We start from the raw sequence: 27,805 nt of genomic DNA on the forward strand, positions 1-27,805 counted from the left end.
AAAGACACATACCAATCATGCTGTCAAGTGCTGAAGAGAGGAGAGAGTCTTGAAAGCAGCAAAAGAAAAATGATTCACTACATACAAGGGAAGCCACATAAGACTAAGCACTGACTACTCAATGGGCACCATGAAGGTAAGAAGGCAATGGCATGATATATTTAAGATTCTGAAAGAGAAAAATTGCCAGTCAAGAATTCTTTATCCAGCAAAGCTGTCCTTCAAAAAGTGAGGGAGAGTTTAAAATTTTCACAGACAAACAAATGCTGAGAGAATTTGTTAACAAGAGACCTGCCCTGCAAAATTACTGAAGGGAATTCTGTCAGCTGAAAAAAAAAAAAAAAGACAGGAGAGAGAAGTCTGGTGGAGGACACAGAGTTGAAGAATAGTTGTAAGGGTAACTTAAAGGATAAAGAGAGAGAGAGAGAACAGATTAGACAAATAGAAACCAAAGGAAAAGATGATTGAATCAAGAACTTACTTTACAGTAATAACTTTGGGTGTTAATGGATTAAACTCCCCAATTAAAAGACACAGATTGGCAGAATGAATTTAAAAATATGATCCATCTATATGCTGTTTACAAGAGACTCATTTTAGACCCAAAGATACAAATAGGTTGAAAGTGAAAGAATGAAGAAAGATATTCCATAAAAGTAGTAACCAAAAGAAATCAGAGGTAGCTATACTAATGTCAAACAAAATAGACATTAAATGTGAAGATGTCATAAGAGACAGGGATGGACACTATATATTAATAAAAGGGAAAATCCACCAAGAAGAAATAACAATCAAAAATGTTTATGCACCCTAAAGGAGCTCCAAAGTACATGAGGCAAACACAGGCAAAACTGAAGGGAGCAATAGACGTTTCTACAACAATAGTGGGAGATTTCAATACACCACTCTCTTCTATGGATAGAACAACCAGACAGGATCAATAAGGAAATAGAGAACCTAAACAATATGTTAAATGAATTAGACCTAACAGAAATATATAGATGATTGCACCTCAAAACACCAGGATACACATTCTTCTCAAGTACTCAAGGAACATTCTCTGGGACAGATCATATGCTGGGGCATAAAACAGGTCTTAATAATTTTTAAAAGATTGAACTTATTCAAAGCACTTTCTCTGACCATAATGGAATGAAGATGGAAATAAACAGCCACCAAAGAACCATAACTTTCACAAATATATGGAGGCTAAACACACATTCTTAAATAATAGTGGGCCAAAAAAGAAATTGTAAGAGAAATTAGTAAATATCTGGTGACAAATGAAAATGAGAATACAACGTATCAAAACCTATGGGATGCAGTGAAGGTGGTTCAGAGAGGGAAATTTATAGCTCTAAACACCTACATTAAAAAGGAAGAAAGAGCTAAAATCAAAGACCTAACTGAGCAACTGAAGGAACTAGAGAAAGAGCAGCAAAACTAATGGTAGAAGAAAAGAAATAACAAAGATTAGAGCAGAAATTAATGAATTAGAGAACAAAAAGATAATAGAATCAATAAAACCACAAGTTTGAGAAGATCAACAAGACTGACAACCCTTAGCTAGACTGACAACATCAAAAAGAGAAAAGATGCAAATAAAATTAGAAACGAGAGAGGGGTCATTACCATGGATCTCAAAAAACAAAAAAATCATAAGAGGATACTATGAACAACTGTATGCCAACAAACTAGACAACTTAGATGAAATGGACAATTTCCTAGCAACACACAGCCTATACTGAATCAAGAGGAAACAGAAGACCTCAACATACTAATTAAAGTAAAGAGATTCAATCATTTTTCAAAAACCTTCTTACAAACTAAAATCCAGGGTCACATGGCTTCACAGGGGAATTTTACCAAACATTCCAAAAATAACTAATACCATTCCTGCTCAAACTCTTTCAAAAAGTTGAAAAGAAAGGAACACTACCTAACTCATTCTATATGTAGCTAACATCATTCTAATACCAAAACCTGATAAAGATACTACAAGGAAGAAAAGCTAGAGGTCAATCTCCCTAAAAAATATAGATGCAAAAATTCTCAACAAAATACTTGCAAATCGAATCCAACAGCACATTAAAATAATTATACACCATGACCAAGTGGGGTTTATTCCAGTTATGCAAGGGTGGTGGTTCAACATGAGAAAATCAATCAATGTAAAATAACACATTAACAAATTGAAAGGGAAAAATCATATGATCATCTCAATTGACTCTAAAAAAGCATTCAACAAGATTCAGCATCCTTTCTTGATAAAAACAATTCAAAAGGTCTGAATCAAAGGAAACTTCCTCAATATGATAAAAGGCATATATGAAAAACCCACAGCCACCATTATATTCAAAAGTGAGGGACTGAAAGACATCCCCCTAAGATCGGGAATGAGACAAGGATGCCCACTGTCACCACTATTATTCAACATTTTGCTAGAAGTTCTAGCTAGAGCAATTAGGCAAGAATAAGAAATAAAAGGCATCCAAATCATAAAAGAAGAAGTAAAACTCTCATTATTTGCAGATGACATGATCCTATATTTGGAAAATTCCAAGAAATCTATGTCAAAGATAGTTGAGCTAATAAATTCAGCAAAGGAGTGGGATATGAGATTAATGCACCCAAATCAGTAGTGTTTCTATACACTAGTAATGACTTAACTGAGGAGGCAATTAAGAAAAAATTCCAGTCACAATAGCAACTAAAATAATCGAGTATCTAGGAATAAACTTAACCAAGTATGTTAAGGACCTGTACACAGAAAAATAAAAAAAAAATTGCTAAAAGAAATCAAAGAATACCTAAATAGGTGGAAAGACATTCTGTGTCCATGGATAGGAAGTCTAAATGTCATTAAGATGTCCATTACCCAAATTGATCTACAGATTCAACACAATACTAATCAAAACTCCAACCACCTACTTTGCAGACTTGGAAAAGCTAGTTATCAAATTTATATGGAAGGAAAAGGGGGCTCAATAGTCATAAAACATCCTAAAAAAGAAGAACAAAGTGGGAAGACTTACACTTCTTGAATTTAAAGCTTATTATAAAGCCACAGTGGTCAAAACAGCATAGTATTGGCACAAAGATAGACATATTGGTCAATGGAATTGAATTGAGAGCTCAGAAATAGAACCCTAGATCTATGATCAATTGATTTTTCACAAGGCCCTCAAATTCACTGAACTAGAACAGAATAGTCTCTTCGATAAATGGGGCTGGGAGAACTGGATATCCTTAGCCAAAGGGATGAAAGAGGACCTCTACCTCACACCCTATAAAAAAATTAACTCCAAGTGGATCAAAGACCTAAATATAAGAGCCAGTACCATAAAACTCCTAGAAGAAAATATAGGGAAACATTTTCAAGACCTAGTGATAGGAGCTTCTTGCCCTTATACCCAAAGCACAAGCAATGAAAGAAAAAATAGATAAATGGGAACTCCTCAAGACTGCACACTTCAGTACTTCAAAGGACTTTGTCAAAATGGTGTAGAGGCAGCCTACTCAATGGGAGAGAATACTTGGAAACCATATATCTGATAAGGGCTTGATATCCAGTATATATATGAAATCCTATAACTCAACAGCAAAGGACAAACAACTCAATTATAAAATGGGCAAAAGATATGAATACACATTTTTCCAAAAAGGAAATAGAAATGGCTAAAAAGCACATGAAAAGATGTTCATCTTCATTAGCTATTAGGGAAATGCAAATCAAAACCACAATGAGCTATCATTTCACACCTCACCTATAAGAATGTACACTATCAAAGAAACAGTAAACTACAAATGTTAGAGAGGATATAGAGAAATAGGAACACTTATTCACTGCTGGTGGGAAATATAAAATGGTATAGCTGCTATAGAAGACAGTTTGGTGTTTCCTCAGAAGAGTAAATACTGAGTTGCCCTCAATTCCCCAGCAATTCTGCTACTCAGTATATACCCATTAGATCTGAAAGCAGGGCATGAACAGACATTTGCACACTGATCTTCATAGTGGCATTATTCACAATTGCCAAAAGATGGAAAAAACTGAAGTGTCCATCAACAGATGAGGGGATAAACAAAATGTGGTATTTACATACAATGGAATCATTCAACAGTAAGAAGGAGTGAGGTCCTGAAGCATGTGACAACATGGATGAAACTTGAGGACATAATGCTGAGTGAAATAAGCCAGACACAAAAGGACAGCTATTGTATTATTTCACTAATATGATACCTGGAAAATGTAAACTCAGAGTCTTAAAATGTCAAGTCTAGGGGACCTAGACATCAACAGAAGGTTGAGAAGGAGGAGCAGTTATATAATATTTACAGAATTATTAACGAGTTTGAATTTAAATGTTTGGGAATGGATAGAGGTGATAGGAGCTCATTATTGGGATTATAAGTAATAGTGCCGTATTATTGATTAATTTGACTAAAAGGGTTTGTATAAAGTCATGTATGTCACTTATTAATACTACAAATATAAATAAGTTCTTGTATGAACTACTACAAATATAGGACACCTGTAGAAAGAGTTAAAAAAATGTATAGCATTCTATCATTTAAACATGTTATATTTTAAAAAAGGTTAACTGGTACAGAATTTGTATTTGGGGTGACAGAAAAGTTTTGGTAATGAATGAAGGTGATGGTAACACAACATTTTTAATGTAATTAACACCATACATATATATATGGAAGCATTGTTAGAAAAGCATGATGTATGTAACTTACTCTCAAATGTTTAGATAATAGACAGATGATACATAGAAATATAATAAATGTCAGAAAATGCTAAAAGTCGGTAAACCTGGATATCTGGGTGAGGGGTATACACTACAGTTCTATGTATTGTTTCTGAAGTATTTTTGCCACTTTCCTGTATGTTTGGAGTTATTTCAAAATAAAAAGCTACAACAAAAAAAAACTCAAAACAAAAACTTATGCGATACAATAAAAGCAGTGCTGAGATGGAAATTTATAGCCCCAAACACCTACATTAAAAAAAGAAAAGAGCTAAAATTGAAGCCCTATCTACACATTTGAAGGAATCCCAAAGAAAGCAGAAGGCAAGAAATAACAGAGTCAGAAACAAATGAAATTGAGAATAGATAAAAAGGATGATAGAGAATATCAACAAAACCAAAATTTGGTTCTTTGAGAAAATCAATAAAATTGACAAACCCTTAGCTAGACTGCCAAAGAAAAAAAAGAGAGAAGAGGCAAATAAATAAAATCAGAAATGTGAGGGGGGACATTACTATTGATCCCACAGAAACCAAAAGACAATCACAGATCAACAAAAGCTGACTGAGTTCATTACCACTAGAACTTCTCTACAAGCAATGCTAAAGGGAGTTCTTCAGATGTTGGGAAAGGCAATAAACAGTGGGTCAAGGTAGCATAAAGAAATAAAGCTCTACGGTAAGCCAACCATATGGGAATTACAAATATCAGTACTAATGTGTTGTATATTGTGATATGCGATGCTACTTTTTACTTATTATAGCTTCTAAAATGCAAATGCATAAAAAGTAATGATAAATTTATAGTACTGGACATACAATGAAAGAAGATACAATTTATAAGTACAACAAAAAGATCAGGGGCAGAAGGGCACAGGAATAGTGTTTGTGTATGCTATTGAAATTAAATTGCTATAAAATTACATGCAACTAAACTGCTAAGTGAAATCAAAGAAGACTTAAAATAATGGAAGGACATTCATGGATTAGAAGACTAAATATTGTTAAGATGGCAATTCCACCAAAGTGATTTACAGATTCATTGCAATCTCAATCAAAATTCCAATAGTAATCCACAAATTTATATGGAAGGGTAAAGGCCTTTGTATAGCCAAAAACCATGTTGAAATAGAAGAACAAAGTTGGATTGCTCACACTTCCTGATTTTAAACTTATTACCAAGATATATTAATCCAAACAGTGCAATACTGGCACAAGGCAAGACTTGTAGACCAAGGTTATTGAATAGAGAGTTCACAAATTAACCCTCACATCTATGTCTACTTGATTCTTTGACAAGTATACCAAGTCTACTCAATGACAAAAGAATGGTCTCTTTAACAAATGGCTGAACTGGATATCCATATGCAAAATAATGAATGTGAACCAATACGTCACAGCATATACAAAAAGTAACTCAAAATAGATCAAAGACCTAAATTGAGAACTAAAACTATAAATCTTCTAGAGGAAAACAGGGAAATATCTTCAGGTCCTTGTGTTAGGTAATGATTTCTTAGACTTTACACCAAAAACATGAAAAACAAAACAAAACAATAGATAAATGGAACCTCAACCAAAATTAAGAACTTTTTTGTATCCTGAAAGTAAAAAGATAATGTACAAAAAGGGAGAAAATATTTGGAAACCACATATCTGTTAAAAATTTAATACCCTGCATATATAAAGAAATCCTTCAACTCAACAACAAAATCACACAGATATACCAAAAGCAATTAGGTAATGGGCAAAAGACTTGAATAGAGATTCCTCCAAAGAAGGTATACAACTAGCCAGTAAGCACATGAAAAGATGCTCAACGTCACTAGCCAATAGAAAAAAGCAAATCAAACCTATGAGATATCATTTCCCACACTATAATGACTAATATTTAAAAAGACAAAACAAAACAGTGTTTTAGAGGATGTGGAGATAGGAACAGTTGCTCATTGTTGGTGGGAATGTAAAATGGTACATCTGCTGAGGAAAACAATTTGGTGGTTCCTCAGAATGTTAAATATAGAGTTACCATATGACACAGCAATCCCACTTTAGGGACATACTCTAAAGAACTGAAAGCAGTGACTTGGAAAGATATTTGCACAATGATGTTCAAAGCAGCATCATTCTCAATTGTTTAAAGATGGAAGCAATCCAAGTGTCCATCAAGCAATGTATAGATAAACTAAATGAGGTAAATACATACAAAGGAATATTATTCCATCTTAACAGGAATGTAGTTCTGATACATCCGTGTAGTGGATGTGTCATGACGCTGTGTTGTGTGAAATAGCCAGAGAGGAAAAGAACTGGCTTTTCTGGTTAAAAAAAAAAATCTGACATGAAACAATTAAAAAATGCAAATTTATAGAGTCAGAAACTAGAATACAGATTACCAGGGGCTGGAGTGGTGGTAGACAATAGGAGTTAATGCTTAACTGGTACAGAGTTGCTGCTCAGGGTGATGGAAAAGTTTTGTTAATGGATGGTGGCAATAGTAACACAACATTGTGAATATAATTAACACCACTGAATTATATATTTTAATGTGGTTAAAAGGGAAAATTTGAGTTCATATATATATATTACCAGAATAAATTTTATTTTTAAAATTATAGAAATGTTCAAAAAATAGTTTACCCTAATGTAAACTATGGACTATAATTAATAACATAATTATAATATTGTTTCATCAGTTGTATCTAAGGTACCAAACTTATGCAAAATGTTAATTATCAGGAAAACTGTGTGCATGTGGAGGGCATATGGCAACTCTGAACTTTCTTATGATTTTTCTGTAAACTTATAACTTCTCTAATAAAAAAATCAATTAAAAAAATATGTCCACAAATTCTTTGATAATTTCCCCCTCAATAAGTGAAGCTTAATTACCCTCTTCTTGAGTGTAGGCTGGTCTTAGTCACTTGCTTTTGGCAAACAGAATTTGGCAGAAATGATGGGATGACACTTCCAAGATTATGTTAAAATTACTTTGACTTCTGTCTTGGTTGTGCTCTCTCACTTTCTCTGTCTCTTGAATTATTCACTTAGATGGAAGCCAGCTGCCATTGTGAGGTAGCCCTTTGGAGAAGGAAGTTGAATCTATGTTGTGAGGGCACTTGAGAAGTATATGGAGGGACCCATGTGGTGAGGAACTGGGTCCTGCCAATCACTACATTAAATACTTAGAACCAGTCTTCTGAGGCTTTCCCAGAGCCATGTGACTGAGCCTGGAAGAAGATTCTCCCCCATTGGAGTTTTAAGGTGAATGTAGCCACAGCCGGCAGTTTGACTGCAACTTCGTGACAAACCCTGAGTCAGAACTACTCATTTAAATTACTCCCAGATTCCTAACCCACAGAAACTGTGAGTAAATAAATGTTTCTTGTTTTTAACCACCGAGTTTGGGGTAATTTATTATGCAGCAATAGGTAACTAATATAGAAAATCATATGCAAAAAGACAAAACTTAAGTCTTATACAATATTTACATAAAATTTAATTCAATGTTTCATAAACCTAAATATAAAATGTAAAACCATAAACATTTTACAAAAATATAAGAGAAAGATTTTTGCCCTTGGGTTAGGCAAAAATTCTTTAATAACATCAAAAGCTCGATCTATAAAACAAAAAAAAATGATGAATTGGATTTCAGTTAAATTCAAATATTTTGCTCATGAAAAGATGTTACTGAGAGAATGTAAAGATAATTTACAGACTGGGAGAAAACATTTGCAAATCCCATGTTTCACAGTGGATTTAAACAAGTATATGTAAAAAAACTCTCAAAACTCAACAAAAGAAAATATCCCACATAAACAGTAAAAAAAAGATTCAAACAAAATGAAATAATTTTCAAAGGAATAAAAAGGGACTTGGAATTGCATGGGAACAAAGGGTTTTTGATTAGTACAATATTTTTAGAGAAAATCCAAAAAATATTTATGGACAGAAACCAACAACACATTTTAAATCAAGTACGTATCTTCTGTTATCATCCATGAGGAAATAACGGATTTGCCTTCCTGACATTAAAAATTAAAAATCTGGACAGACTATATGAGGGAAGTCTTTTTTTTTGCAATGGATACCAGAGAGCACAGGCCAGTGATCCCTGTAAGAATAGAAGTGTGCCAGGTTCTCTGAGTGGGGACAGGTTCTGGATGCTGGCATGGAGAGAAGCCCAAGCCAATCACAGCAATCACACTGAGCTAGGATGAGAGAGATTGGAGGAGTGTAGAATTTTCAGGGAAAAGTATTAATGAAGAGGGAGCTACACAGATGGGTGGCCCAGAAGTATACAAAGGTCCTGAGGAAGGGCTGGTCTGTGCCTGTCCAAGCCAAGATATCATGGGGCCTACCAAAGAGAGAGTTTGAGTGACTGGGAGTGGGACAGAGATATCAAGACAGAGCAACATTGAATTCCTGATCCAGTCAGAGTGGAGAGACCTCACTAACACTCCAGGTATTCAGTAAAGATACCAGAAAGTCCATGCCATAGAATAAGAGCAAAATTGAAATAGGTCATCCCTAACAAAGGGATCAAGAGAATCTGTCAGCAATTTTACTGTCTCCAGAACAAAATTCTTTAAGGAAAGCAACATAACCAAACACCCTAACTTATCATCTACAATGTTAAGTGCACAATAAAAATTGTAAGAAGGAAAATGTGATCCATAATCAAGGAAAGAATGCGGCTAATAGACACTGGAAGACCCAAGACTTAAAGGAAATGCTAGACATAAAGATTGAATGTATAAGAAACCTCAGCAGGGTAATGGAAACTATATAAAAAAAAGAACCAAGTGTAAATTCTAGAAGGGAAAAGTACAGCTGACTTGAAAAATTCATTGTACGGGCTTAATGTCAGATTGGAGACTGCATAAAAACACTCAGTGAACTTTAACACAGCTCAACAGAAACTATCCAAGGTGAAGAACAGAGAAACAAAGAAAACTTTAAAAAGAATGAACAGAGTTGAAACTTGTGGAATGATGTCAACTGGCCTAACATACATGTAAATGAGTCCTAGATGCAGAGAAAAGAGAAATAGGACCAAAACAGTTACTTGAAGATACAATGGATAATTTACCCAAACTTGGTGAGGAACATCAACATGCAGAGCAAAGAAGCAGTGAACCTCAAGAAGGATAAATACAAAGAACACCACACAAGCATATCATAGTCAAACTGCTAAAAACCAAAGACAAAGAGAAAAATTTTAAAAGCAGCCAGAGAAAAATGGCACATTACATACAGATCAGCAATATAAGTGAGGCTGACTTTTCATCATAAACAATGGATTCCAGAAAACAATGCAAACATATTTAAAGTGTTGAAAGAAAAAACAAAACAAAAAACAAAAAAACAAAAAAAACTAGCATCCCCAAATTCTATATCTAATAAAGATAGCCTTCAGAAATGAGGATGAAATAAAAACGTCTTCAGGTAATTGAAAGCTCAGAGAATTCATTGGTAACACATCCATAACAAAAGAAAAGCTAAAGGTTCTTTATAGTGAAGATAAATGATACCAGATGGAACCCAAGTCAGAGCTAAGGGAAGAAATGAATAGTATCAGAAATGGCAAATGTGTGGATAACTAAAAATCTATTTTTCCTTTTCCTGTGTCTTTAAAAGATAATTGCTTAGGTCAAAGATAGCAATTTTATATTCTTGGGCTTATAATGTATATATGGGGCAGATAAATGGAATTATAAAAGCAAGCAATTGAATATTCGGTATTCAAGGTAAAAGTGTTCTCAGCTAATTAATTATATTATAAATTTAACTATATAATGACCCTGCAATGCCACATACCAAAACAATCACAGGATCATGTAAGGGTCCATCAGTGTGAAGAGTTTCAATGTCATCTTCAATGTTATAATCCCACTCCACACCAAGATCTATGAAGGTTCGGGACTTGGCTTCTTCTCCTTTACCATTCAAAATATAGTGTCCTGTAGCCTGGTTCTTAATAGCTAAAGAAAGGAAAATGAGTAACCAGCATACATTTTATCTTTTCATTTTACAGCTTTGAAGATCCACAGAAAGTCTGCCCTCTTCTGTAAATCAAAGACCATATTTCTTTATTAGCATTAAAATAACTAGACTGTGTGTTAATTCTGATATGATTCCCATTTCCTTTATTAGGCATTCAAACTCCTTGATTAGCATTCCTAACTATTCATGACATGGCAAGATGGTTAAATGAGAGAAAAAAAAATTACTGAATATCAAGTTTGAAAATGTTGACAAAAGAGGTTAACAGTTTCTAACTTATGTATCCTACATATTTCTTCAGATTTGAAAATAGCAGACACTTTAATAATTAATGCAAATCATTAATGTTGGGACAGCTGATAACATAAGGGCCTCACTGACTTTTTTGTGTCTCTTTTGGGATGGTCCAAAAATTTGTAGGCACCCAACATAGTTGAATTAATTTTCAGGGCAACAAACACTTTAGTTCTTATAAACTTCTAAGACCACATCACCTATTTACACGGCTAGGAAAATATGCTTACTTCTGCTAGAATTCTTAATGTATTATAGTCCTATGATATGTTATAAAATAGAAAGCTTCCTCTAGTAAATAAAAAGTAATAAACGGAATTTTAAAACTTGGAAAATGTTTATCAGCATATAATAAGTTAGAAAAAAAATTTTAAGTTATTACCATTACTGATAATGCTTAAAAAACATGAGCATTTTTATTAACTACGTTTATTTCCTTGGGTTTCTAAACTAGTGTAATATTTCCAAGGATAAGAATCTGAACTCCAGAATGAAGAATAAGAATTTTGATTATGAGAGACAGAACTATGACTGCTAAACTGCTATGGCACCCGGCAGCAAATAGGAATGTTTGTGTGTGTGTGTGTATATATATATGTATATCCATATATACACACACACACACACACACACACACACACATATATATAGTGCGTGTATATATATATACACATACACACACATACATATAATGGGGCAAATCTGATTTATATATATACATATATAAATTTAAAGACCAATTCTATGAATTACCATAAACAATGCATTTTCCTTAAGACCCACATGAAAAAAGACAATTTGCTTCAAATTTTCATGGTGCTGACAGATGATGACTCTGTTTCAGAAATCTTATTGAAAAGGCCAAGAAATCTGTGAAGCTTATGTTTACACTTGTACATAAACCCATTTATAGTGGCATTTCTATAAAGAAAGGAATCCTTTTATAAAGAAGGGAATGCATTTTCTTTTGGAAATTATAAAGAGCCATGCAAATGCCTCTGCATGTGCCAGTTAGAAATTTGATACATGTCAGACATTAGGAAAAGTTTAATATTAGACTAGTGAAATCCACATGAAGCACATGTTTGTTTTTCAGCCAAAGGACTTAAAATTCAATAAAATAAGGAAAGTCATAAAGTATGACATGGTATCAACCAAAATATCAGAACTCATTTGTCAACATAAATATGACAAATTTTTCTGATATTATTCCTTAATTTAGTGCATTTCATTAACATATTTATTTTTACCAGCCCCTAATACAGAACAAAATGCAGAACAAATACAAATTTGTCAGCTGATTTTCTTTTTCCTCATGCAATAATGAACCAACCCCTCAGATTCCACCCAAAATTAAAGCTTTATTTTTGGATATTTTTTGTTTTAAAATAAAACTAGTTTAGAGAAATTACCAACAAAACCCACACAATATTCAAATTAATGCTATTACACAGTTAATGCAAGTTATTGCCATATATACACACACATATATATACATGAATATATATGTATATACATATATGTAACTTCTTTGACATTTCAATATTTAAGTGCATGTTAAAGCTGGGCCAGAGGACAGAAACACTTACCAAGAATATGAGGAGAAGCCTCGTCTTCTTGGATTAACACATGTCTAGCACCAGGGGGTATATCAAACATCTTAAGGTACCCTTGGCATGTGTAGTAAATATTGGAGGAAGCAAAGAAGAAAACAAAAGCAACAACCAAGGTTAGTCGAGCACTACATTATCACTGCTCTTGAATGCAGAAGAGGGCATCCATAAACCGGAAGAAGCAGTTTCGAAATTGACTTCATAGCATTGGTAGCTTTTATGAAATCTGGCATAAGATTGGAGTAAACTTTCTTTTTTTAAAAGGGGAATAAAAGTTAATTCTATTACCAACCTATTAATCATTTATCTTGTGTTGACCTACAAATTGGGTCAACACTTCAGACGAATACTATAATTTTCTACTCGTTTATGTGATTCCTATTTTCTAAACTATCCTCTCATAATGGTGTCACTTTTTAGTGTAGATAGTGAATTTTTTAATGTATTTTTATCTGTCTATACATTATTTTTAAAGCCTCAGTGACAAATATAGATAGGTAAACTTCCTAATCAAATAAATAATTTTAGATTTAAAGTAGCCCACATTATTCTAAAGAACAAAAGAAAAAATCAGTGGGCAGCTTTCATTTTTCCTGTGATAAGCAATTAATTTTAAAGTTTTAAACAAGTCTTAACATGGGAATCTTTTAAAATACCTGCAGATTTGACCAAAACATTGGGTTAGAAAATGTCTGCAAATTATGTCATGCTTTTTGCCCTTACATGCAGCCCAACATCAATCTGCTAAGCCACAAATAACAGCCCAATATGCTCAACTGGTTGCCTTGGGTTTTAAAATCATGTATCAATTCTGTTACAGTCAATGCCATATATGGCAAAGCCTTCTTAGTACTATCACATGTCCTAAAAATAATCTTAAGATCACTTAGAATTAAGAATCTAACTATAAAATCAATAATAGTCAGGTGAAATAGATTTGACTCTCTATTTCATCAGAAAAATAACTGAATATATGAAGACTATGTAAATCGCATCTTTCGTACATTACTAAATATCAAATTCATATACTTTATGATGAGTATTGGCTGAAACTTGGTAATCCACATTGCTTATGAAATCTAAAAAAAACATTTTTTGTGTGTGATTTGGATATATAATATGCATCAATGGGTTGATTTACTCAACTTTTTCACAGTATATTAATGTCTTGACTAAATGGAGTAGTCATTTGGGTCAGGATTGTCAACACCTTAGCCTGGGGTGAAGTCTAACACATGAAACATACTATGTCTTCCTGAGTATGCCATGGCTGGAAGTAATGTGCTTAAGATTCTAAACACAGCAAAACAGCTTGATGCCATTTATGGATGCTCATCTTTCTGCAATTACTACAACTTACCCAGTACATTTTTAGCTTCCCTTGTTTCAGCAAGAGAAATATTGCGAGCTCCTTTGGGTAAAGTGAAAGCGCCTCTTGTCTTCCCTTAAATAGAATGTCTTTAATTAGTGGAGGTTTCATGTTTATCAAAGTCTTGCTGTTTCATTGACTATACTATAAGTCATATATATTTTATTAAGATATAAAATATGTTTTGTCATTTATAGGTTGAAGTAAAAATGCATTTATAATTGCAAGCTAATGCCAATAAATTGTTAATAGTCAATGAAAGTAAGACTCAGAGAGAATGCAAAATGATGTAGGTGATTTGAAGTTGAATACTTGCAGATTTCATTTTCCAGCAACTTGAGTTCTTTTTGGCACCTCTTGCTTAAATGTTTCCCTGTTGGAAAAGGTCAATTAGTCTACTGAATGACTATTATGACAACTTTTGTGAAAAAAAATGGATGTTAAATTAACCTTTGAAAAAAGTTCAGATTGGTATGACTGAGAAAAGCTTTCTACAGTTCTTTTGACCTTTTGATTCACAGGTTTAGCAAAATTTTTAATGTTATCTGAAAAACAGTATCATTACCTTATGTTACATATAATATAGCATGGACGATTATGGCAAAATAAATTTTCCTTACATTAATTCACTCTGGAAATAAAACATAATGAATTATTTCACACCCAAAAGAAAAGAATAACATATAACTCCAATAAAGAAAGCACAGTAAATGATTTCACAATCAGATGAAGAAAAATACATTAGACTCCATCAAAATTGTAATCTATGTGCATAATTCTAATTCTGTTTGCTTTATCAAAATAATACAATCAGTCTTAAATGGTAATATTTACTTTCTAAAATTTGTTTTACAGAAATTTTCTGTATACAGAATATAAAACATAGACTATTATCACACAGTTACAGCAAAGACATCAGTAACTAGAGAAGGTAATACCCAAGAGCCACACATGAGAATGTAGTCACCTAGCTTGGCAATCCTAAATATATCAAAGAACACAGCTGATAAGTCTGGAATTAGCTTGAGTTGAGTAGCTGGAGTACAATGAAAGTAAAAAGAACTAAGACAATTATTCCATTTGGATGAAAACTAATCTTTTTATACTGCCTTTTCTCTGAAAGGAAAAATGATCATCATGACAATGCATTTAAACAAACAAAATTACTTTTATTTCATTTTTATTTTTTTTGGTTTTCTGTCATTCTATTAGAGACTATGCTTACAGCACTTTTGAAGATAAAAGGGAAGATTCTCGAGGGAAGTACCACACTAAATTTTTATTTAAATGCTGAATGCCCAGAAACATTTGCCCAATAATGTTTGTATTTTTTACAAACTAAAAAATTATTCAGCAATATGTTTGTTTTCAAATCTTTTATGAAAGTTCAAATGAATAATTATGAAAACACTAATATTTTTGTATCTTATTTATTGTATGAGAACAGTTTTTTGTTCCATCTTTTGAACCTTCAGGGTATGCCTAAGTCCAGGCCATCAACTAGATAACAAGCACAAAAGTTCACACACATAATCAGGTATACCTCAGGTTATTTTTCATTGCACCTCAATTTAGTTTAGTATAAATTTTTATAAATTATGTGAAACATGGATCTTAGATTCACAAATCTATAAAAAGGCTAAACTTGTCCTCTTTTAAAATTCAAGAAGCAAAGCTAATATAACATTTAAAAAATTGTAATAAAATTTTTTTGATTTTTAATTCATGATCAACAATTTATGTGTATATGAAAAAAATTAAAAAAATTAAAAATAAACATCAATTATAATAATCAGGTCAAACAGATTTTATTAAAACATAAAATGAAATGGAACAGATTTCAGTTAACTATAATAATGAATTTGATTCTTTCATCATTTAAATTTAGTAAATATTTTTTCATCATAGATGCTATGAAGGTTGAGTTCAACTAATTTTTTTCTTTTTTTCAAATAGTACCTTAAAAGGTAATATGGATAAAAATAATTCAGCAGCAATATTTGTGTTACATTTATAAAGGAAATGCTATATTCTTAAAAGAAGTGGTCCCCAAAATCCAAGCATAAAGAAGGATATTAAATGCATGAGAATCCTCATCTTACCAAGCTTCCTGGGAGTTCTGGTAAATGTCCCCTTTACAGTGCGACAATGGGAATTATCACCTCCACAGACACCACATTTATCTTCAACCTTATTAGAGCCGATTTCTTTATCGCAACCCACTTTCTGGGGAGAGAAGACATTAAATAAGGCTAATTTTAACGTGTCAAGTCAGGGACAGCATCTCAGAAAATGATAAGCCATTTTTATAAAAAGGAACCAACATTCAACCAGTTTGCACTGAACTTTCATTCTAGCCCTGATTTTTAATATGTTAATATTTTAAAGAACTAGCATGAAATGAAATGACTTGCACTTTGGATAATAGAGGATAAACTGTTCAAGTCTGATGAAGTTTTTATGTCATCATACATTGTTCAAATCATCAAACATTTATTGAGTACAGATGTTGTAGCTGATGCTAAAGAGGTAAGAAAAGAACAAGGTGTTGGTTTGCTCTTGGCTGCCTTTATATTTTAAAGATGAATAAGAAAATTGTGAATCATATGTTAGTATAAGTCTTAAAAGTTGGTTAGGGATGTGAGGGAAAACTTCACAGAGACGTGGAGACTTTCATGAGGTCTTGAAGGAACATAGAGTAGAAAAGGCATTTCTGGAATGGGGAGAGATTAAAACAGATCCATGAAGTGGTATGCTCATGAAAAGTGAGTTCAGAGAATAATATTTAAACTGATATTTAAACCAACGGAAGGTTATTGTTGCATGATGGGGGAAGAACAGGGGGAAGATTTGCTTAGTTAGGCTGTGGACGGGCTTCAATATCCAGGATAGTTTAAATTTGATCATTAATAGGGAACTACTAAGGGTTTGCTGAACTGGGACAGGTCCTTGATGTAAGTCAGTGTAAGATAGTGATACATGACACATCACTGCACAATCAAGTTGGAGATGGAAGTGGGCAGTGAAAATAATGGTAACACCTACACTTAATGTACAATATACTATGGGAGGCAAAAGGTGGCCAAGACACAGAGTCTACTCTCAGAGAAACGTCAGCTATGAGGCATCCACATTTTTACTCTTTAATACAATCCTTTAATTGTGCTGAAGTAACTAGAAAACAGACATTAGAAGCAACATGTTCAGTTAAAAAGGTTGATTTCATATAATAATTCAACATGTGAGTATGAACAAGAAAAATAAACTGCATTTTTGAAACAGAGATTAAATGAGACAAAAACCATTGTTTTGCTTTTCCGTTACTTTTGTTCTGACATGGAATTCAGCATCTAAACTTAGAATCAGTAAGAAGGTGAGAGAGGGAGAAAAAGATACCTGTATTATATTTAAACAAAGATAAGGGATATTTAGGATTGATTATAAACAAACAAACAAACAAAATACTCCGTGGATCAACATGATGGAGTGAGACGCTCTAGGGCTCTGTTTACCCAAAGAAGCTTTGAACAACCTGTGAGAACTGGGAGAAACATCTTTCTCACAGCTCCAGAAATCAGGTAGAGGATTGCAGAATTTGGGTGAGTACTGAGTCAAGAGAAAGGCAACTTAAAAACAGTAGGATGTCATGGCACTCTTGCTGGACTTTCCCTCAAAATCTCACTGGCTTAACAAAGAGCTCGCCAGTGCTCCCATGCAGGTCTCTGGTCCTGGTTCTGGAGAGAGTAGAGTAACCCTTGTATACATACTGGAAGCATGTATGTCTGGGCCTGTTTGTCTGGAGGCAGCTTGAAAGTCTGAACCAGAAAAGTCACCACAGGCTCACCATCCCAGAACTTGCCCTGATGGAGAAGGCAACTCACGTTGCTCTCCTACAGAACATTGTAGGAGAAAAGTCAAATCACAGCTGCCTGGGGTAAAGATTTGTCGGCTGTGAGACATAAAATACAGGGCCTGGGACTAAGAGGAAATGCTATTTCCAAGGGAAGAGAGGTCATTCAGATCCATACAAATGGGGAAATTCATTGGGCCATGTGTGCATGCCCAGGACAGGATATATATATGCAGAAAGGACAAGGAAGGATGCTATCATTTTGCCTCAAACTATTCCTTAGATTTATTGTATGGCTAAGTTCTGAGGCAGAGCACTCACTTAGGCCAATCTGAAAAGACTAGGGAATGTGTTTTCTTTTTTCTTTCTTTTCTTTATTAGTGCTTGGCTTTTGAGGAAAGCACTGTCATAACACTAGCTGGATACTGCTTAAGGAACAGTTGTCTCAAAGTCTAAATTCCAGTGATAACACATTAAAATATCAAACTTTCCAGGTTGCAACAAAATACTACAAAACATAGAAAGAAACAGGAAGTAATGGTCCATGGAAATAAGAAGATTAAAGCATTAGAAACTATTAACAAGGAGAATCATATCTGAGACCTATCAGACAAAGACTTTTAGAAAAATGTCCTAAATAGCCTCAAAGAGTGAAAAGAAAATGTGGATAAAGAACTAAAGGAAATAAAGAAAATGATAGATAAGTGCAAAAAGAATATTAATAAATAGATAAGAATTATGAAGAGGAACCAAATAATGCTGAACACTATAGCAATATAAACAAAAAAAATTCCCTAGAGGGGTTCAACAACAGATTAGTGCTGGGAGAAGAAAGAATGAGTGAAACTCAAAATAAGACAATTAAAATCATTCAGTCTGATGAGCAGAAAGGAAAAAGAATGGAGAAAACTGAACAGGGACTGAGGAACCTCTGGGACACCATCAAATATACCAATATACACATTGCAGGAGTGCCTGAAAAAGAAGAAAGAGACAAAGGGGCAGAGAGAACAGTCAAGGAAATAATGGCTGAAACCTTCCCAAATTTAGCAAAAGACATGAATATACATATCCAAGAAACTCAATGAACTCTAAACAGGATAAACCCTGTTTACAACTATGACATATTATAATCCAACTACTGAATGCCAAAGATAAAGAGATAATTTTGAAAGCTGCAAGAGAGAAGCCATGTGTCATACACAAAGAAACCTCAGTAAGATTAAGTGCCAATTTCTCATCAGAAGCCATGGAGGAAAGAGAGCCCTGGGATGACATATTTAAAGCACTGAAAGCAAAAGTTTGCCGAACACGAATTCCATGTCTGGTAAAACTGTCTTTCAAAAATGAGGGAGAGTTTAAGACATTCCCAGATAAACAAAAGCTGAGGGAGTTCGTCTTCATGAGATTGGCCCTACAAGAAACGTTACATGGAGTTCTGCAGGTTGAAAGGGAAGGTGAATAGACAATAGATGGAAGCCACATAAATAAATAAAGATCTCCAGTAAGGTAAGAATATGGGTAAATATAAATGCTGTTAAAGTTGTAGTTTTGGTTTGTAACTGCACTTTTTACTTCCTACAGGACCTAAAAGGAAGATGCATGAAATGTAATGATAAATCAATGATTTTGTACTCATTATGTATAAATATGTAATTTGTGACAAGAATTCCATAAAAGTATGGGGCCAGAGGGGTACAGGAATATAGTTTGTGTATGCTATTGAAGTTAAGTTGGTATCAAATCAAACAAGATTGTTATAGATTTAGATTTTAAATTTAAACACTGAGGTTAACTACAAAGAAGACAGCAGAGGATATGTAAATTCATAAAGACAAAAGGTAGAGTACAGGTCACCAGGGGCAAGCGGTAGGGGGAATGGATATTAAACTTAATGCACAATGGGTACAGGATTTCTATTTGGAGTGATGGGAAAGTTCTAGTAATGGATGGTGGTGAGAGTACCACAACATTGTGAATATGATTAGTCTTACTGGATGATATACTTGGGAGTGGCTGAAACGAAAAAGTTTAGGTTGCATATGTTTCCTCAATTTAGAGGGAACAAAAAGAGAGAGCAACGAAAGAGACAATAACAAATAAGAGGATTCGGTGATTGGAGATGGGATCTAAATAATGAAGGAAAATGCTCAACAGGTTATTACTGGGACATAAGGAAAAAATGGAATATAGATTGAAAGTTTTATATCTATGTTAAATTTCTTGTATTTGATAAATGCATTAAGGTAATAACATACTGAATAACATACTTTTCTTAAGAAATGTACATGGAAAGTATTAAGTGTTCAAGGAGCATGATTTATACAACCTACTCTCAAAATTCCAGAAAATAGATAGATAGATAGATGGATGAATAGATGGATGGACGGGTGAATGGATAGATGGATGGACAGATAGACGATACAGCAAATGTGGCAAAATGTTAAAATTGGTGGGTCTGGGTAACTGAAGGGATGGGGTATATTGGAGTTCTCTGTATGGGGTTGTTATTTTTCAACTGTCCCGTAAGTTTGAAATTATTTCAAAATAAAATATTTAAAGAAGAAAATACTTTGCACTTTAATAGTAAATGGCTACAAGTAAAACACTCAAAGCAAATGCATTATTCCCAAATTGCTGTATTCTCAACTTGGAGACATCAAAATAGATTAGAAGGGGCATTTGGCTGGAAATTAGGAAAATTGTATTTAAATCTTGATTCTGCCAGTGACCAAGGTTTGATTTTAGTGTAAGCATAATTTCTCCAAAATTTAGTTTAGCTATTGAACTATCTACAGAACCTCATTATAATGTGATTTCAAATGTAAGAAACAAAAAATTTGGAAATATTCAGCTGAATGAGAATAAATGTATAACTGCACAATATTTTTAACTCACCACACACTCTCCCCGTACACATATGCTGTATGGGTCTTTGTAAGAACAGTGTGTTCCATCATGCACCAGCTGTTTCATATAAGCGACACCCCCACTCTCTTTGGATTGGCAGTAAAGGTGGCATCTTTTCTTGGCTAGAAGATAAAATTAACTATTTACATAAAATGATATGTTTGAACGGCATAGTTTATTTTATTTTAAAAATATAAAGTTTCAGTGTGGTTTCCTGTAGACAAAAGCAATACTGTATAAATAAATAAAATGAGTAGTAGAAAAGTATGCATATTTGGCAAACTTGTTTTAACCAGGGTGACTGTATAATTTACCATCCTAAATAAAGTATGTTTGAGAGTGAAAAAGGGGCTCAATTATTAATTGTGCTGGGCCAAAAGGTATAACTTGGAACTGTCCCAGGCAAACTGATTTGTAAGGCAACCCAACATTTACCCATGGCTCCTTAATTCAAAACCTAATTGGTTTTAATGACTATTAGAGGGCTGAAAAGTCTTCTCTTTGGTTAGACCCAATCAACTACTATAATTTTTGCTTCTTCTTGGATCTCATTGATTATGTTTAATATAAATTATGGAACTCACTTTACCAAAATAGATAAATTAATGCATTTTTTTGAAATGCATTGCAACTTTGAGTTCCTACATGCATGCCCTTCCCCTTTAAAACAGCATTTAAATTGAACCCAGTAGCATATCATATCAAACAGTAATAATGAAACTATTTTCTTATATTCACTCAAGAAATATGACAAGAATTTCCATTTGAGTGCATTTAACCAAAATTCAAGGTAAGATTGGAACATTAAAAGGTAAACAACGATATATATATATTTTATAAATAGCGTACAGTGCAAAAGTCAAAGGTTATTATTAAGTGCCTTTTATTTTTAAATAGTGGTCTTTTTCTTGGTCCTGACACAGCTGTAAAAGAACAGTTTTTTCCCTAGTTATCCAGAAAGGAAAGATCGTAATATTCAAGAGGCATTTCCTAGAAGGGAGATTTCAATCGAACTGGGAAGTTATTTCTTTGCCTATACTTCTCTCCCACCATTGCTTTCCACTGGCCTTTTTGCTGGTGATGCTGATAGTGCTGTTTGACAGGAACTCCTCCACAGTTCTCAGGCAAATTCTCAGTACTTTAGCCTTATTCATGGAAACCCAGGAGGATTTGCCTCTAAAAGCACAAAGTTTTCTAAGTTACCAAGAAGGGATCAAGAGTCCAAGGGACTGGTGTTGACAAAGCTTAAACATCAGTAACCATCCACACAGCAGGGAAAAGAGCAGGGGTCTACTCACCCTCAGGATGTTCATATGGCAACCAGTGATGTTTGGTATTCTGGTATTCAAAGTGGGAGTTACGCTGCTGGCACTGCTGTGCTCTGAAGTCCTCAAAGTGTTTTTGGCATTCTTCTGTATTACAAAGCTGGTACTCAAAATTAACACCAGGACAATCCTGACCACCATTGATGGGCCTAAAGAAAGGACAGCATTTAAAAAGGCCTTTTGGCTTTCGTCCAGCAGTTGAAGCTTCCAGACACGGTACTTGAAGGCAGAAAGCCAAAACTTCTGAGTTGCCAAACAAAGCATGAACTCACACTTTCTAATTTCAGTCCCTTTCCAAAAACACCCTCCTCTCTTTGCCGGGGAGTGGGGATACCAAAACTCAAATCAACTTTTTAAACAATATATATTAAATGCATGGCAAAAGAATGTAAACAAAGAAAAATCATGTAAATAGACTCAGGAAAATTATATTTTCTACCATGTATGAAACATACAGATACAACTCAAAGAAACTATGACCACAGGTACCTGGCTATTTCCTCATATGTAAAATGCAAATTATGATGCTATCTTCCTTTGAGAAAAATTTTGATCATTAAATGAGTTAACATATTTAAAGCACTTAGAACAGAGTCTGGCTCATAATGAAATTAGCTATTCTTATTATAAGTTTTACTGTTTTTGTTACTTCTACTAATGCTACCCTCATCTCTTCCTGTGAAGACAGGTATGTAGCAATGACAGTCTTTATGAAAAAGCATGCTTGGAGCTATTCAACTGCCAAAGACAGAGAAAAGTCTGCTCACGTAAAAACCTAGACAAGGAAGAATGTCTGAAGTTCAATAATGTGCCTTTTTTAACTTTTCTTCAGAAAATAAAATTTGTTGAGCATGCAATAGGGATTTAACACATTTAGTCTGAGAGTGAATAACTTTTCCCCCCAAAATTCATTGACCTTTTTTTTTTGTAATCTTTTCCTGTCCCCTTCTGAAGAAACCTTATCCTAACTCCTAGTGTGAGTGAATCTCCCAGATGTTACAGCCCTAAAAGCACTATGACCAACTTTGCCTGCCCAGCTCCTTAATATTCCTGACAGCTAATTATTCAAAAATCCAAAATCTTCTCTTGAGTCTCTCATCTTCATCACTGACCTCTCTTCACAAGACTGACTGCTGGAGACTTATCCAAAATAGCCACTGGTTGAAGTACTATGAACAATTATTTTCCACGCTCTGCATTTCGCATATACTTCACAAAACAGAACATTAACACAATATTAAAGTGTTTTCTGGTATGTTAATAAATAATAATTACAGGTGTTATACTCACATTGGGTTATTGCACTGGCGTGTTCTGAAACGAACACCAGTCCCACATGTCCGGGAACAGGAGCCAAATTTGGTCCATGATCCCCAATTGCCATCTTGTTTTTGTTGGTTAGCATTCTTCCACATGCAATGACCCTTATAGCACCACTTAGGAAAATGAAAAAAGGCAATTATAAAACTCATGCACAGACTGAAAATGAGTTGTTACAGAAGAACTGCCCATTAGAAAGGTTTCTTTTCTTTTTTTTGTTCCAGGTGAAAATACATTATACAAAACTATTACACCAAATATAAAAATTATATTTTTATAAAATATAAAAAAATTATATTTTTATAAAATATAAAAAAATTATACAAAACTATTACACCAATAAGGTGACCTATAAAACGACAATTTTAGACTTTCATTTTATAATTACAAAATTTAAAATAAAAAATAACATTCATTCAGGCAAATTTTTAAATGATATATTTACTAACGAGCATCAAATATTGTAATGAAGAATTATCTGAGCACCCATTTTATCTCTCATCATTTATCTTATCAGGATTTTTTAAGGGCAAGAGGCTCCCTTTTGACATAGTGATATGAAAATATACATATTACATTTAGAAAAAAATTATAACAGATCCAAAACATTTAAAATTTTCAAAGACCCCTTTTTAATATTTTTTATTAGAGAAATTGTAGGTTTAGAGGAAATTCTTGCAGAAAACAGAGTTCCCATATACTATAACTCACACTGACAGTTTCTCTTATCATTAATATTTTGCATTAGTGTAGTAGCTTTGTTACAATTGATAAAAATATTCTCATAATTTTACTATCAACTATGGCCCATAGTTTACATTAGGGTTTGCTGGTTGTGTTTTACAGTCCTATTTTTTTTAATGTTTATTCTAGTAACATATTTACAAACTAAAGTTTCCCCTTTTAATGACATTCAAATATATAATTCAGTGTTGCTCACTACATTGACAATATTGTGCACCATTCAGCACGAAAACTTTCCATCACCCTAAAAAGAAACTCTGTACCTATTAAGCATTAACTACCCATTCCTTACAACCAACCCAGCTGGTAGTCTGCATTCTGGTTGCTGACTCTATGAATTTGCTTCTTCTAATTATTTCATATCAGTGTGATCATGCAATATCTGTCCTTTTGTAACTGCCTTATATCACTCAACATGACATCGTCAAGGTTCATCCATGTTGTTGCATGTACCCAAACTTCATTCCTTTTTATGGCTGAATAAAATTCCACTGTCTGTACATACGACATGTTGTTTATACATTAATCTGTTGATGGACACTTGGATCACTTCCATCTTTTGACAATTGCAAATAATGTCACTATCACCATTGGCGTGAAAACATTTGTTCGGGGTCCCTGCTTTATTTTCAGTATATACCTAGAAGTGGGATTGCCAGGTGATACAGTAATTCTACACAGAACTTTCTGAGGAACCACCAAACCGTTTTCCTCAGAGGCTGCACAATTTTACATTCCCACCAACACTGAATGAGTGTTCCTATTTCTCCACATCCTCTTCAATACTTGTTAATTACCGTTTTTAAATGTAACCATTCTAATGGGTGTGAAGTGGTATCTCATTGTGGTTTTGATTTGCATTTCCCTAATGGCTAATGATGCCGGGCATCTTTTCACACATACCAGAGAAGAATGTGTATTTAGCTGCTGTTGAGTGAAGTGTTCTACATATATCTGTTAAGTCCAGTTAATTTATAGCATTGTTCAAGTCTTCTGTTTCCTTATTGATGGTTTCTCTAGATGTTCTATTCTTCATTGACAGTGGTGTATTTAAGTCTCCTACTATTAATGTAGAACTGTCCATCTCTCCAAATCTATCAATGTTCACTTCATATATTTTGGGGCTCTTCTGCTAGGTGGATATATACATTTATAATCATTATGTCTTCTTGTTGAGTTGACCTCATTTTCAGCATTTAGTAACCTACTATATCTCTCATAACAGTTTTTGACTTAAAGTCTATTTTATCTCATATTAGGATAGCTACCCCAGCTCTCCTTTGGTTACTATTAGCATGGCATCTATTTTTTTTATCCTCTCACTTTCAACCTACTAGTGTCTTTGAATTTAAGGGGAGTCTATTGTAAACAACATAAAGTTAGGTCATGTTTTTTAATCCATTCTGTCAATTTCTGACTTTTGACTGGAGAATTTAATCCACTTACATCTAAAGTAACTATGATTATGTAGGACTTTCTTAAGCCATTTTTTCTGTTTGGTCTTTCTTACTCTTATATCTTTTTTGTCCCTCAATTCTTCAATAATTGCCTACTTTCATATTTAACTTGATTTTTTGGTATTGTACCATTTTGAGTCACTTCTTATTTCTTTCTGTGTACACTCTTCATATATTTTCTTTGTGGTTACCATGGGCAAAAACTTAACATCCTAAATTTATAACAGTCATGTTTGATTTGATATCCACTTAACTTCTATAGCATACACAAATTCTGTTCCTATGCTTTTCCATCCCCCTCCATTTCTGTTGTACTTGTTACAAATTATATCTATACATTGTATGTCCCAAACCATAGATTTATCATTACTTTTTATGCATTTGCATTTTAGAACCTGCAGGAAGTAAAAAATTGAGTTGCATACCAAAAATTAAATAGTACTGACATTTATAATTATCCATATGTTTATCTTTACTGTCAGTCTTTATTTCTTTATGCTCTTTTGATACACTGCCTAGTGTCCTTTCCTTTCAGTCTGAAGTACAACCTTTAGCATTGCTTGTAGGGCTGATCTAGTGGTTATGAAAATAAAATTTTTCTGAGTCCATTTACATGATTTTTCATTCTTTATATACTTTTACAAACTCCCTCAGTTTTTGGTTATCTGGGAATGTTTTAATACTCCCTCACTTTTGAAAGACAGTGTTGCTGGAGATAAATTCTTCGTTGGCAGTTGTTTTCTTTCTACCCCTTTATAATTCTCTGCCTGCTGTCTCCTTGCCTTCATCTGGGACTCCCACTATGTGTATATTGGTACACTTGATGGTGTCTCACATTTCTTTAAGGCTCTTCACTTTTTTATTCTTTTTTTCTTTCTGTTCTTCAGCCTAAATAATTTCAACTGTCTTGTCTTCAAGACATTTCAACTAAGTCTTCTGTCCACTCCAATGTGCTCTTGAATTCCTCTAAGGAATTCTTCATTTCAATTATTGTTGTCTAAATCTCCAGTATTTCTGTTTGATTCCTTTTAAAATTTTTTGTCTCCTTAAAATTCTCATATTCTTCATTCATTGTTTTTCTGATATCCTTTAGTTCTTTCTCTGCATTTTCCATTATCTCTTTGAGGATACTGAAGATCATTTTAAAAAAATCTTTGTCTGGTATGCCCACAGTATGGTCTTCCTCACTGGTGGTTTAGGGATTTTTAATCTTTTTCCTTTAGATGGCCATAATTTCCTGTTTCATTGTTCACCTTGTAATTTTTTTGCGTACTGTATATTTTAATATTTTGAAGTGCTAATGCCGGGATTTAATTCCTGTTCTTTAAGTTTGTATCCCGGTCATGATATGACAGAAATTTACTTGAGTGCCAGTGCTAACAAAAACAAACAAACCACTGCAATAAACACTTTCAGAATCTTTGTGAATTGACTCTATTTGGGCTGGTGCTCTCCTTCAGAGTTTAGAACTCTTACTAAGATCAGCCTGAGGTGAATGTGAAGTGCAGGGTCCTCTCTGAATTTTCTAAGCCTTTATCTTGTTCTGGGTTTGTGCTTGCTGGCCTTAGGAATTTCCCTGTTTACAGGACTTTTTTTTTATATAATTCATGAAAGAACACTTTTATAATTGTACTGTTAACTATAGTCCATTATTTACAGTATGCCTCATTGTGCTGGTTTGAATGTATTACGTCCCCCAGAAAAAGCCATATTCTTTAATGCAATCTTGTGGGGCAGACATACTAGTGGAGATTAGGTTGTTTGCATGGAAATGTGCCCCACCTAACTGTAGGTGATAAATCTGATGAGATATTTCCATGGAGGCGTGGCCCCATCCATTTAGGGTGGGCCTTGATCAGTGGAGCCATATAAATGAGCTGACGGGCAGAGGGAACTCAGTGCAGCTGTGAGTGACATTTTGAAGAGGAGCTACAGCCAAGAGGGAGACTGTGAAGAAAGCACAGGAGCTGCAGATGAGAGAGAGTTTGAAGATGGCCGTTGAAAGCAGACTCTTGCTCTGGAGAAGCTGAGAGAGGACAAATATCCCAAGTGCAACTAAGAGTGATATTTTTGAGGAACTGCAGCCTAGAGAGGAACGTCCCGGGAGAGAGCCATTTTGAAACCAGAATTTTGGAGCAGACACCAGCCACATGCTTT

General features: G+C 33.9%; 1 protein-coding gene across 1 annotated transcript in view; it reads right to left on the bottom strand.

Moving 5' to 3' along the window:
* ADAMTS3 (ADAM metallopeptidase with thrombospondin type 1 motif 3) overlaps window positions 1-27,805 on the bottom strand; it is a 298,466-nt gene that overhangs the window by 23,439 nt on the left and 247,222 nt on the right. Inside the window, exons 12-17 of the mRNA XM_037829948.1 lie at window positions 23,418-23,563; window positions 22,101-22,276; window positions 20,791-20,924; window positions 16,145-16,268; window positions 12,650-12,730; window positions 10,581-10,744 (exon numbers count right to left, since the gene is read on the bottom strand). Coding sequence (XP_037685876.1) covers window positions 10,581-10,744; window positions 12,650-12,730; window positions 16,145-16,268; window positions 20,791-20,924; window positions 22,101-22,276; window positions 23,418-23,563 — 825 coding nt within the window. The remainder of the gene's footprint in view (window positions 1-10,580; window positions 10,745-12,649; window positions 12,731-16,144; window positions 16,269-20,790; window positions 20,925-22,100; window positions 22,277-23,417; window positions 23,564-27,805) is intronic.

This window comes from Choloepus didactylus, chromosome 3 (genome assembly GCF_015220235.1).
Source record: "Choloepus didactylus isolate mChoDid1 chromosome 3, mChoDid1.pri, whole genome shotgun sequence".
In the NCBI taxonomy this organism is placed as follows: domain Eukaryota; kingdom Metazoa; phylum Chordata; class Mammalia; order Pilosa; family Megalonychidae; genus Choloepus; species Choloepus didactylus.